General features: G+C 40.1%; 2 protein-coding genes and 2 pseudogenes across 2 annotated transcripts; 3 read left to right on the top strand and 1 right to left on the bottom strand.

Annotated features, from left to right (window-relative positions):
* The first annotated feature begins 5,188 nt into the window (after window positions 1–5,188).
* On the top strand, window positions 5,189–5,297 carry LOC121686286 (annotated as a pseudogene).
* A 301-nt stretch (window positions 5,298–5,598) lies between these two features.
* On the top strand, window positions 5,599–7,091 carry LOC121685588 (annotated as a pseudogene).
* Window positions 7,092–9,207: 2,116 nt separating this feature from the next.
* Window positions 9,208–10,662, top strand: LOC121685240 (swi5-dependent recombination DNA repair protein 1 homolog). Its single transcript, XM_042065660.1, has 3 exons — window positions 9,208–9,422; window positions 9,631–9,981; window positions 10,354–10,662. The coding sequence occupies exons 1-3, from the start codon at window positions 9,321–9,323 to the stop codon at window positions 10,543–10,545; spliced, it is 645 nt and encodes a 214-aa protein (XP_041921594.1). The 5' UTR covers window positions 9,208–9,320; the 3' UTR covers window positions 10,546–10,662.
* Window positions 10,663–10,704: 42 nt separating this feature from the next.
* LOC121685241 (cilia- and flagella-associated protein 43-like) lies at window positions 10,705–11,656 on the bottom strand. The gene is made up of 2 exons (XM_042065661.1): window positions 11,451–11,656; window positions 10,705–10,880 (listed from the first exon to the last, which is right to left on the bottom strand). The coding sequence occupies exons 1-2, from the start codon at window positions 11,536–11,538 to the stop codon at window positions 10,705–10,707; spliced, it is 264 nt and encodes an 87-aa protein (XP_041921595.1). The 5' UTR covers window positions 11,539–11,656.
* Window positions 11,657–12,788: the final 1,132 nt, after the last annotated feature.

Here is a 12,788-nt window from a genome sequence, read left to right as displayed (position 1 = left end):
AGCATGAAACTGTGCTCATAGACTGGTTATCAGAAGTTTCCTGAGCCCATACAATGATTTTCTTTACAGAAACATCTGAATGGCCATCTGAGGTCCTAAAGACTATGGCCATTCAATATTGTTTTTCAGCACTGTCCCTTGTTTTCAAAGATTTCCCTGGATTCTCTGATCATTTTAATATTATGCAGCCTACTGTAGATGATGAAATCCCCAAATTGTAAAAAAAATCCTGTTAAGAAGCATTATTCTTATATTGTTTCATTATTTGCCCTCTCTGAGATGCTGTTTTCATATCCAATCATGATGCCGGACAGTTAACCTCATTTTGTTGTCTTTATCATTCCATAACTTTTGCAGACTTTTGTTGCCCTCGTCCCAACTTTTTTGAGATGTGCTGCTGGCATCAAATTCTAAATGTGATTTGTGTTTCAACATTTGTTATGTTGTTTATGTCCTTTTTGTAGCTAAATATGGAGATGCAGATGATCTTTTTATTTACATTTAACAAAACACCCCAACTTCTTTGGAATAGAGTACTAAAGTGAAAACGTCACGTTGTCTTGGCAACCAGATTTTCTGTTCTAAACAACCGAACCAGAGATGGCATTTTCCATTGCTTCGCTGTGTTCTTTCTTTTAAAACGAGAATAAATAAATTTCAAGAGGTGAAAATCACTAGATTGAAACATGTGGAGGCTTTTATGTATTTTTCTGGGGTATTAAAAGGAAAAGTTTGCTCTAGTATGAAAGATAAAGTTTATAACGTAACAGGTAAATTTGCCTAATCTGTTCTGATTACATAACGTTGTCAACCGGGGTGGCTTCGGACACTTTTTAAAAAAAATTGGAATTTATTTACAAACCTGAAAAAAAAATCGGCAAGTAGGCTATGAGCAGGGTTGCCAGATTGGGCGGTTTCCCGCCCAATTGGGCGGTTTTGCAATCTATTTTGCGGGCAAAAATGGGTTTGGGCGGGTGTATAAAAATTGGGCTGGTTTCGGATCAGTTCGGCGGGTTTTTGTAGCCGAAACAAAGGCACTTCAGACCCTTCTTCCAGCGACCGTCTCTGGTCAGCAGGCAGCAGTCTCTCACTCACTCACTCACACACCCTCTGGCTGACGTGCCCCCCTAAACTCACAACAGACACTCTCAGCTCACGTCACCTTATGTATCGAAACATGCATTCTAGCCATATAAATGGCATAGTGCATGGTATTTCCATAACCGCGAGATATGCGCTTCACAATGACCGCAATTAGTTGTTAGATATTCACAGCAGACAGTAAAGCCCAGCAGTAATTTATCCAAATTAAAACATATTTCAAGTACCATTCATGATGTTGTCAAATATTGAAGTTGTGGGAAGTTTAAGCTGTATGTTTCTTTCGTCCCCCATGTCGTTTCATTTATCCCGGTCTGGAGGGACGAATGAAACAAAACGCATGTTCGATTTCTCCTTAAATAAATCCTGAATGGTTTTGTTCAGAGCTGAAAATGCAACTGTATTTGACAGAGGACCGATGTAGTTTGCTTGTGACAAAATATTAGCTTTCAGTGTTTTACGATGTCTTTGTAAATTACGTTTAATTAAAAAGTGTTTCAGTCCGGTTCTCCCCTACTCTGGCGCAGACCGCCATTCAAACACACAGCTCGCGGGGTTTTCAAACTTAGCTAGCTGACTGACAATGTCAATATGCCAAAGTGGGCAAAGAGCATTTTGTCATTACAGTCAATCTCTTCATGAATGTGCACACTGCTGAAAGATTACCTACGAGACAGGATGGACTTACCCCTTCTTTCAGGGTTGATGGAGGTGCGCAGGTCTTGCGCGAATGGCTTGACATAGGACTACGGCCCACGTTCCGTCCAGCCCGACAGTTGTTGAGGAAGTTTGACAAAGCCTACGCCTACTAGAACTTTTTAATTATTTTTAGGCCTAATAACAATTGCTCAAAGCGATTTTCACGAAGGGCCTAGGGCCATAGGCCTATGTTTTTTGTGTAGAGATGGCCCATGCATGAACGTTCTGCTTCTGCAAAGAGCGCACTGACACCCCTGTTCGTTCAACGCGACTTTCATGAAAACTAGGATTAACTGCCTGTCAGGTAGGACTAATAATTGTTCTAAATTACAGGTGTAAAACTCAAGTTTGCCTTTAGCCTATATCTGGCGTATGAAAATATTTTTTGCGTGTAGTTGCCATGCATGGACGCACTGCTTCTGCAAAGAGCGCACTGACACTGTCCTAAATAGCCTATTCAGCGCGATTTTCATGAAAACTCTAGGCCTAACTGCCTGTCTCAGGGAATATATAGCGCCTAGGTAGGCTATTAATTAATTGTTCTAAATCACAGGTGTCAGACTCAAGTTTAACTCAAGCCTTTAGCCTACATTTGGGGTAGGCCTATGAAAATATTTTTTGTGTAGCCTACAGTTGGCCCACCAGTTATGAACGCACTGCATCTGCAAAGAGTCGACACTCTATATATCCACTCAATGTTTTTATGTTAGGCTAGCCTACTGAATGCTTTTGTTCCAAGCGTCTATTGACACTAAACAGACAGATTAATAGTCTATGTTTAGCCTATTGCATTATTTTCCGTAACATAAGCTTATAGAATAATAGTCTGACGTCCGTGTAGCCTACTTTTGCGTTCATTTGATTGAATATTGTTTCTGAAATTGGATAGGCTAAGTCGAAAAATGGGTCATTTTAAAGCTTGTTAATGATTTTAATGTGTTTAAATGAGAAACAAGCAAAAGCAAATTTGGGCGGTTTTTTGCGCATTCTCGCGGTTTTTGACGAGGTTTTGGGCTGGAAAACCTTGCTGGCATCTGGCAACACTGGCTATGAGACTGACTGATGATTGCATTCAGGAAGCATTGCACCATGTCGATAGCGGTTTACACCACGTTAGTTTCAGTTTTTTTTAATAAAAAATGAAGAAGATCTATTCTCAATAATTGCTTCAATCATCGGAGACACAAACTGCTTATCAATATGCAAAAAACGTTCCTTTTCTATAAAACTTTGGTCTGGCATAGTATTTCACGTTGTTAATTTGGTTTGTGTAGAACAGAAAATTGGTTGCTACGGAAACATGATGTCACACTTTAGATCTCTATTGGGGTTGTACACGCAGACCTGAACATAAAGCGCAGCCATGCCACCCTCAAACTATATAATAATATTGAAAAATGTCCTCCTTTCATTCAATATCTGTACTCCTTTGAATTAATACTGAAATATATGACAAATTAAGCTTAACACACAAGAGTGACACATTTCCTGTCTGCTAAAGTAACATCAAGTCAAGAAGATGCCTCATATCATATTAGGCAGCATTTATATAAACAGGGTCATAATAGCTCAGGGATCAAATATTATACAGTATTTTATTCTACATTAAACAATAGGCCTTGAGGGGTGGAGTGAGGCCTTTGCATGCCAGAAATGTATGGTCGCCATCGCACAGCTGTGTTTCTCTTATGACAATTTACACAAACTCTATTTTGATATGAATGATATTGTCTGTGTCACGCTTGTGCGGCTGAAGTTTATGGAAGATTCCGGTAAGATGGTGGAAGGATCTGAGTTTCATCTGTCTTCAGATCTTGCGGGTGTGTGACTAGCTGATCATCTCCGGTACTGTAATAAAGCTCTGTTGAATTTCAGCACCACCAAACGACTCTGTCTGACTTACAGTAATGCCTCAAGATCAATTTTTATGCAACAATCTCTGTGTTATTGTAAAACTAAGACACAAAAGCTGTATGGAGCACTTTACTGTTAGGCACTAGGCTTGCCAGATAGGGCCTGGAAAGATTTGTGAGCCAAAGTCTTAAGTGTTTTGCTGATAATGAGTATTATTAGTCTTTGTCTTAGAGTATTATTTGTATTAAGTATGGATAGGACCATTACATCGTACAATGCACGCTTAGGCCTACTGCATTAATACACTATGAAATAACCACAAATATTTAAAATACATTCCATTTCACAATACTAGCCATGCACACACTCTTAAAAACATGCAACTTTAACATGATCTGGATTGGGCCATTTCTAGGCTGGTCTCTGAAGAAAGGTCACACTCTGTAGTTTCTTGTAGACTATTTGGAATGTATGTCAGGGGTTCTGATATAGAACTAGAAATGTAACGCCAGAGGAATTACAATAGTGGATGGAAAGCTGCTGGCTTAATGTTTGTGGGGAGATTCCTGGAAAAAAAAAAAACATTGAATCACTTAATCTTTGAGTTCATACAAACCGTACCAAAAAACCTTGTGTGTCAAGGCGTTCTTGAGATATAACACTCAAGGTGTTACATCAATTCACTTCATCTTTGAGTCCATACAAACACTCATACCAAACTTCAGGCATGTATGTCAAGGCATTCTTGAGATATCGCGCTCAGAGTATTCATGGACTTGACCTTTGACCTCCAACATCAACTCACTTAATCTTTGAGTCCATACAAACACTTGTACCAAATTTGAAGGATATGCGTCAAGCCGTTCTGGAGATATAATGCGCAAAGCATGAGATATGGCTGTGACTTTTATTTTGATACACGGGAAACACTTAAACAGGACGTGTAGTTTTAGGGAGCGCCAGATTGTATTCATTAGAAGCTGAGACAGTTGGATTCACAGGTGACACCTGTGCCAGTGTTCTGATTAGCCCGGGAACTACTCTGGGAGCTTAACGAGCGCAGCTGGCTTTAGGCCATTATGACATCACAGCCATTCAAGTCTATGGGGGAAAAATTAGGTTTTTAAAGTTTTTAATCCCCTATTTCTCAAAAAGTATAAGCTTTTTAAAAAATCTGACTGAATAACTCTCTTGCCCCACTCCAGACCTTCAGAACGGTTATTTCAACATGTCTGTACGTTAAGCGGTTAGAGTTGCATTCACTCTTGAAAAGGTAAAACAAAAGGTTATAAGAAGAAGAAGCCAGGAGATTTCAAGATAGTGGATGGAATCCACTATAATGACTACACAAAATATGAAATAATTCAACAAAAGTCTCTATTTTTGCATTTTCTTTGTTGATTCAATGGATGTGTATAAAATGGGACTATAAATCTTCACAACTAAAATTGGATAGAGGCAGACGGTTAACACGCGTGTGACTCCCTCCAGGGCTGGAGGAGGTTTAATTAGACTATTTTGGTGAGTAGCTTTCGCTTACGGCCATACCACGCTGAACACGCCCGATCTCGGAAGCTAAGCAGCGTCGGGCCTGGTTAGTACTTGGATGGGAGACCGCCTGGGAATACCAGGTGCCGTAAGCTTTTCTCTCCTTCAGCCAGTGAAACTTTGTTTATCATTTTAAGCTTGTCTGTCTGTGCGCCATGAGGCACTTTCTTGACTGTTTGCTGCCTCCCTTTGAAAAAGATTTAAAATAAATACATAAATAATAAAATGCATAGGCCTACGTATTTTCTGAAAAAATATAGGCCTATGCTATAGGTTAAGTACGGTGGTGCATTGCATTCACATAATAAAAAATAAAATCTCATAATTAGGTTATCTCGTAATTATGAGATAATTATCTTGAGAACAATGATCTATAAATATAATTTAATTGGACAGATGAGACCAGAGTCAGAGGACAAAGATGAACAGATGAAGGATATCATAAAGCAGAGAGTCCTGTTTACATCCCTGTTTGATGAGCAAAGACATGATGACCTGATGAGTAAAGGTGTGGATGATCATCGCATACAGACACAGACACGCACACACACAAACACACCATGCCTAAGTCAAAGTTTAGCTACTCACTCTGTAAGAATTGAACACCACTCAATGTCAATGTTCTGACAGAGAGGAACCTCACTTCCAGGTGCCGCTCCAGCTGCTGACCTCACTGATGGACATTGACTCCCTCATGTCCAAATGGAGATGTAGGTGTCTCAGATGAGTCAGTGTGTGTTGGATTAATCCTGACAACAGAAGCTAGAGTTTGCCATCTCAGTGAAGAAATTAATGACCCATTTTATTTGATTTCTTAAAATACTTTTTAGCATCTGTGCAGTTTATGTGTTTAAGTACATATCTGTGGATCTATACTCTGTTGTATTCTTACATATATCTCTTTCTCATACCACGAGATAGCTCAGATAGGAGCCCTCAAAGACCAAACACTAGTCATGATTGTTACCACAGCCCAATCAGCACAGCAGCAAGTTGTATTAGTGAAAGAACCAATCTATACAGACTGAAATGGTTATATTTTTACTCAGTTTGTTATTATGTTCATGTCATTGTTACACAACATTATGCATTATTGTTAGTGACTATGAAAGTGACTATGAATGCCTCCATCTTCCAGACCACCACGTGTGCATGGTGCACAGGATGATTGGCAGTAAGATGCATCTTGAGATATGGGAACAGGTGGATCCTCAGGGTACCATTACTTGCGTTCCACTGTGAGGTAAGCCCAGCATGGTCAAAATGGCATACACCACTATACCACATTGATCACAGCCATTGTTTTAGTCAGCCACAATTTTCCCAGAAAATTAAACACAAACAATAGATCTTTCATCCCTATTGACTAATGATATCACAACACACATATGCACATTTTGTAAAATATCATCAGCAGCAGAAAATGTTATATGTATATTTTCCCAATAATATGTATGTTTTGTTTGTGTTTGTGACTGAAACGCATAGAGACCAACTTGCTCTCTAATTTTAGCAGAATATCACTAATAAGATTAGACCCAAACTTTCTTGAAAAAGCTTTGTTGTTGTGTTGTTCCTGCCAGTGACCGTTATAAGGTGTTTGTGGACCTGTGTAACCTGGCCACCTTCCTGGTGCCGCGCGGTGCCCAAGCTCAACCCCACAGAGGACTCCTTCTCCTCCACCGACACCTGCTGTGACAGCTCCTACTGCAGTAACAGCAGCGAAGACTCCGACTAGACATGGGGCAGGGGCGATAAGACTGGGTGAAAGGGGTATCAGATTGCTGAGTTAAGAGTTAAAAGTCACAAAAATAACTGTTATGATCATTTAAATTTGATTTAATGTTTACTATGTTTTATACTTTTACACTGAACTTTTCTAGAAAAAGAAATGGGACAATGAGAAATTATGTCACTGAAAAATAAAAAGCAATGAGATCATTTAAAATTCTATTTTGTCTTTTGTCTAGATTGTGTCTGAAATATAAGCCGGTCCGGATGTATTGCATGGTGATAGGATGTTCAACATCGTAATTCTTTCTTAGATGGGCTTACTTCCATATTAGACAGAAAGTTAGACTTATTTCACATGCTAAAACTGAATTGAACTTTGCATTTTGATTGGATTTGAAATCTACTCAAGAGTCTACTTAATCAACATGATCAGAGCTAAATTAAATTACACATACCTCTCTCTCTCTCTCTCCCTCTCTCTGTGCTTTGCTGAAGAGTTGCTCTCGCCATCAAGCAGTTGCTGTTGAAAAACATTTATTTTCCTTTTGAAACTCATAACTCAGCATTTTCACAAACACTGTGGCCTATAGACTAAGCTTATGTCATAAACCTGAACTAGTCTGTCATCCAAATAAATATCACATACAGTATGTCGTCTACATAGACTGTATAAAATAGGTCGTCTAACACAAGGCCAACCATTTGCAAATTGCCACAAGGGGGCACTAGACACTTTGACAGTGCTCAAGTCTGCGGCATTTCGCATGTAAGCAGGGGTGTAGCACAGGATCCTGGGCCCCTGCATTGGCAGTCCTGATGGGCCCCCATGTTCCTCAACCCAGGTAAAATAAAATATATTCCAGACTTTTCAAGGGCCTTCTCTCCCCTTGGGCCCCTATAATTAGTAGTGGTTTTGCCCCCAGTCCGACGCCCCTGCATGTAAGACCTTAATGCTTGTCTTGCTCAAAGCCTACTCCGAGTAAAATAATACTTAGTTGCAAAGTATGAGAACGTATTGTTGTAGGGTTACCTGAACTAGAAGCCAGTTATCCTAGTAAAATTCTCATACAGGATGTTTTCAAGCAAGGCCAACCATTTAAAAACAGGGAGCTCAAGACACGTTGCCAGTGCTCACGTTGACATGTGAGACCATAATGCTTGTCATGCTTAAAATCTATCTTTTGTGAAATTATACATTTACATATTAAGGTATCATGGGGTGGCAGCTATCAGTGCATTGTAAATTATACAGTGCCTATAAAAAGTCTTCAGCCCCATGCTAAAGTTGACTAAAAAGAGGAATAAAAAATAAAAAAATCATCTTTTGGAAATGGATCTTAATGCCTTAATTAAAAAAATGAGGAAAATCCAACCTTTAAGGACGCCAATTTTCTTTGTGAATGAATAATATATTGTAAATAAATAAATGTTAAAAACAGGGTGCATACGTATTCATACCCCTATGTTAAATTACCATAAAGGCCAGTTATTCAATGGATCCAGGGTATAAATCCTGATAAAGTTCCCTTGGCCTTTGGAATTAAAATAACCCCACATCATCACATACCCTTCAACATACCTAGAGATTGGGATGGTTAGCCTAATAGCTGGTTTGATTTGCATTGAGAGATGATCTTATGGAAAGTATCCCATGCCAATCGTGAGATATGGTAAAGGGTATGTGATGATGTGGTGTAATTTTGTTACATTAAAAATATTTATAAAATCAAAGAGTGGGTTTTTGGGAAAAATAAGCTTTGTGCACTATATAGAGCAGTAATCCGAGTTCACCAGATGGGTTTTGACATGGGTAGGTCAAAAGGGCAAGCCGCATAATCATTTTTTTTTTTATAAAATCAAAGATTGTCACACGCACGCCAATGACGTGGATGGTATGCGCTTAGGTAGGTACTTGGCTACCTCCACCTACTGGTTAGGACTGTGTCAGAGTCATAGAAAAAGATGCTACAGCGGACTTAAGCTGCCACCTCATGGCGAAAAGTTGCAATAGGCCTACATTTCACGCATTTCTGTGAATAACGGGAGGCGCGAATGAAGTGCCACTTCTAAATGGGACCCACTGGCTAATTCATTCCGCAAACTGCTGACTCACAAAATGTATTTTAGCATGTCACAAAACTGATTTCGTGATTATTTTATGCATTTCGTCCACGTAATGAAATTATCGTGACACATAATTCATTTCGTAAACTGCATCTACTTTTCCTGTACTCAATCCCAAGTACTCACTTCCCAAAATGCCTCTGTTTCGCAGTTCCTGGCAGAGGCGGAAGTGACATTTAATGTTTTCGCACCAACCTTGAATTTGCAGCTCTGAGTAGAATCGCAACGCTTGGTGTTAATTTTCAAGCAAAGTTAACATAATGGACACGACACCGAAAGCACAAAAAACACTGTCTGTGTTGCACACTCCGAGCAATGATGTCGATGCTAACGTTAGTCCACAACCATCTTCTGAGATAAGGGTAGGTGAAAAAGCTGTAAAAAAACGAATAGCTGAACTAGTTAGCACTAGATTGGTTGGTTGGTGGTTACTTTTGTTTCTGCTGGATTGTATCTCTAAAAGAAATCATAAACGCATTCTAACATTAGGATAATAATGGCAATGAAAACATGTGTCTATGTGGCATTACTTTTTTTTGACTAACTGTCTGAATAATGTACCTGGCCCAGACTATGAGCTCTTCCCTGAGGCAGAAACTAAAGAGAAGCCGTCGCTCTTTCGCATCACCTCTTGCAGTGGCTAAAAGACTCAATGTGGAAGAGGACGACTCTCCCGCATCCACAACAACAAACGGCAGTACACAGCTAAAACTGGTGAAAGGACAGAAGGAAATGGACTTGAACCACAATGAAAAATTGTCTTGCGAACGGCCAATCAAGCAAACTCCAGGGCCGCATGCGGATTCTACACAATTCCCTCAGACAGACATTCTTCAGCTGCGAGACGCTCTGAGGCGGGAGGTGAAAGAGAAGGCAGAGACACTGCGGAGGCTCCAGATGGTCAAAATGTACCGGAAAAAGGTAACAGTAGCACACTTGACTAGATATGTAATATATCAATGTAATGGGTGAAGACTTTTTGTTTTTGTACATTTCAAAACGTCACCTTGTTGACAAAACAGTCAAGTTATCAACATAGGGTATGCTGGTTATTTACCAGACACGTCCGCGGTGGAAGCAGTTTATATTTTACGCTCAAGAGAAATTAGTATAACATTAGTTGAAGATTTGGATTAGGGACAAATGGAATGGACGTTTTAACTACACAGAGATGTACTGTTCCCTTAGCTGTGTATAGTAGACCTAATCAATGTGCCCTTAACCTTGAAGTGAACTCTAACACTCCAACTTTTCATTGGATGTAACAGTAAAGGTCTTCATTTCTTCCTCCAGAACGATGTGTCACAGCTGCGTACACTGATCGTGAAGTGGCGTCACTGTGCGCAGGCGGCCCTGTATGAGCTGCAGACAGCCCTGCCTACGGACGGTCGCAAAGCCAGCCTTGGCCAGCTCATGGACCAATTCGGCCTGGAGGACCGCCTGCTGCACTATGACCGCACAGAGGATGATTTCAGAGAAGTCTGAACAGAACAAACAAAAAAAGACATTTCAAAGTGCACAAGTACTAACAATAAATGCCCTCACACACTTTTTAGGATATGTGAAATATTTATATGAATAAACTCAGTCATATAAAAACCACAGGTCTGAGCAGTCTGCTGTTGGTGTCCCAGTGGTCGAGCCTCAGCTGTGCTTGAACTGGCCAAGTGCGGGGAAGGTCTTCATCCTCATCCTCTCCACCTCTGCGCGCAGCACTGCCACGTCCTGGGCCTGCTCCTTGGCCAGCTCCACCAGACGCTTGCGCTCCAAGATCTCCTGGTAGCGCTGCTCTGCCTCGGCCTCCTGGTTCTCCTCCATGGCTGGAAGAACAGCAGGCTTATCTATCAGAGACTGTCAGCCTGTGCTACTGTACACATTAGACTTACGTACACGTCATGCATGTATGTAGTAGTTGGTGTGAGACACAACAGATTTTTTTAGTGTCTGAGTGCTTCACAGCATCCTACAAGTGGGCATATAACATATTAGCAACTGTGCCAAACGAGGCAAGCCACACCAATCAGGTCAAAAAGCAGGGTTTCTATTCCGTTCGTTCTTTCAGCACATTCATGAGTATTCAGCTAAAGAAAATGCAAATCTGCATGCTTACATGTTTCCACTGTGGAAAAAATGGACCGTCTTAATCAAGCGAAGCGTTCTGAACAGCCATGGTATCAAAATGTAAGGTCATTTACAGAAAATAAACCTAGATTAAAACTATCCATCAACTTAAATTGAATTATACCTTATGTGAATTGAGAGTTAATCCACCTATCTCTGGTGAATTTGATTTTTTATGTGCATTAGAAGATTGCTTGCAAATTGCAAATGTTTCTAGTCAGGATAGTGAATTGTTGGAGGGACTGTAGATGGACAATTCCACACAGTACTTATGGTGTGATAGATGGTCCTCCTTTCAGCCGCTGTGATCTGCATGCTGGCCAACTGTGTGTCAAGAGCGGCGTTCTTATCCACCATCGCAGATGTCTGCTTCTCCAGCTGCTTAATCAGGCGCTTACAGTTCTGCACGTTCTTCAGGTGTGTCTGAAAGCAGCGCGCAAACACATCACATGGTCTGTTTGTGGACCACAGCCACAATTATTTGTTTGCTTAACATTCTATATGATATTGTAACAAACTGCAAAGTTGTCTCAGAATGGTTTTATTGGTTACGCACCAAAACACACGAACGTCATAACACAGGCAACACAAGGGAGGTCAATTAAACAAGCACGATACACAAACAGGGTAGTCACATACAATACACGGGGTAAACACATGAGGTACAACATAAAGAAAAACTATACCAGCTAACACATACATGAGAAGGTAAACGCAATTACTCTCATTAAAACTAACATCAACATTACACACACACACATATACTGCACAGCACTATGGGAGTTCAGTCATGAACCAGCTAGGCTCAGTTCACTACAATATTCTCTGCATGTTTTAGGGTTAGGATGAGCCAGAACTGGACAATTATCAGAAAACTAATACTAGGAAAAGTGTACATATTCAGAATTATTACAGGCAATATCTGAAATTATAAATTCATTATTTGACATAGAAAAGGGTTATATTTTCCCAATTTGAATGCATGAAGTATTGTCTTAATAACTATCACACTGCAAACTGTATTTTAGTACATTTTATTTGAGTTGATTATTTGCTTTTCCTATTTTTTTTTCCTTCATGATTTCGGCACATAGGGCTTTAATGGTTAATGTAGGACATTGCTCAAGGGATATCACTGGGCATGGATGCATGGATTCCAGTTGCTGCTACTGGAAGCAACTGAATCTATGCATTTCCACTGAATTATTTTTGGAATCTGATCCCTTATCATAGCTGTTCGTTCGTACTCGTCGCTCGACTTATCGTGACTAAATTCAAGATGGCGTTGAACAGTAAAATTCCTTAAGGTACTGTCTGTATAAATTGTCTTGTAAATAAACTACCAGTGCTTTTTCAAAGTTCTCCATGTCTCGTTTTAAATGTCAAGACCCTCAGAAGTCTACCAATGAAGTATGGAGCTACTTTGAGCCTCGTAAATGGTGTAAAATAGTGATTTATTTGCATGGCTAGGCCGATGCCCGAGGCACCGCAACGAAACACTGTTGGTAGCATTGGCTAACTAGCGCCAGATTTCTGAGTGCAGGGGACAAGCCGAGGTGAGCTATGAGACATACGTTCACACTCGGTATCATGTTTCAACACACTTT

This window comes from Alosa sapidissima, chromosome 16 (assembly GCF_018492685.1).
Source record: "Alosa sapidissima isolate fAloSap1 chromosome 16, fAloSap1.pri, whole genome shotgun sequence".
NCBI classification, from domain to species: domain Eukaryota; kingdom Metazoa; phylum Chordata; class Actinopteri; order Clupeiformes; family Clupeidae; genus Alosa; species Alosa sapidissima.
Note: the sequence above shows the minus strand (reverse complement) of the source record. Positions and strands in the feature narration are given on the sequence as shown.

What these genes read in the sequence shown, in the direction of transcription:
- LOC121685240 (XM_042065660.1), top strand. Translation starts at nt 9,321, where the DNA reads ATGGACACGACACCGAAAGCACAAAAAACACTGTCTGTGTTGCACACT. An exon ending in AACCATCTTCTGAGATAAGG is followed by an intron (nt 9,423 to 9,630) that starts GTAGGTGAAAAA and finishes TACCTGGCCCAG; the next exon opens with ACTATGAGCTCTTCCCTGAG. An exon ending in TCAAAATGTACCGGAAAAAG is followed by an intron (nt 9,982 to 10,353) that starts GTAACAGTAGCA and finishes TTCTTCCTCCAG; the next exon opens with AACGATGTGTCACAGCTGCG.
- LOC121685241 (XM_042065661.1), bottom strand. Translation starts at nt 11,538, where the DNA reads ATGGTGGATAAGAACGCCGCTCTTGACACACAGTTGGCCAGCATGCAG. An exon ending in GACCATCTATCACACCATAA is followed by an intron (nt 10,881 to 11,450) that starts GTACTGTGTGGA and finishes CTGTTCTTCCAG; the next exon opens with CCATGGAGGAGAACCAGGAG.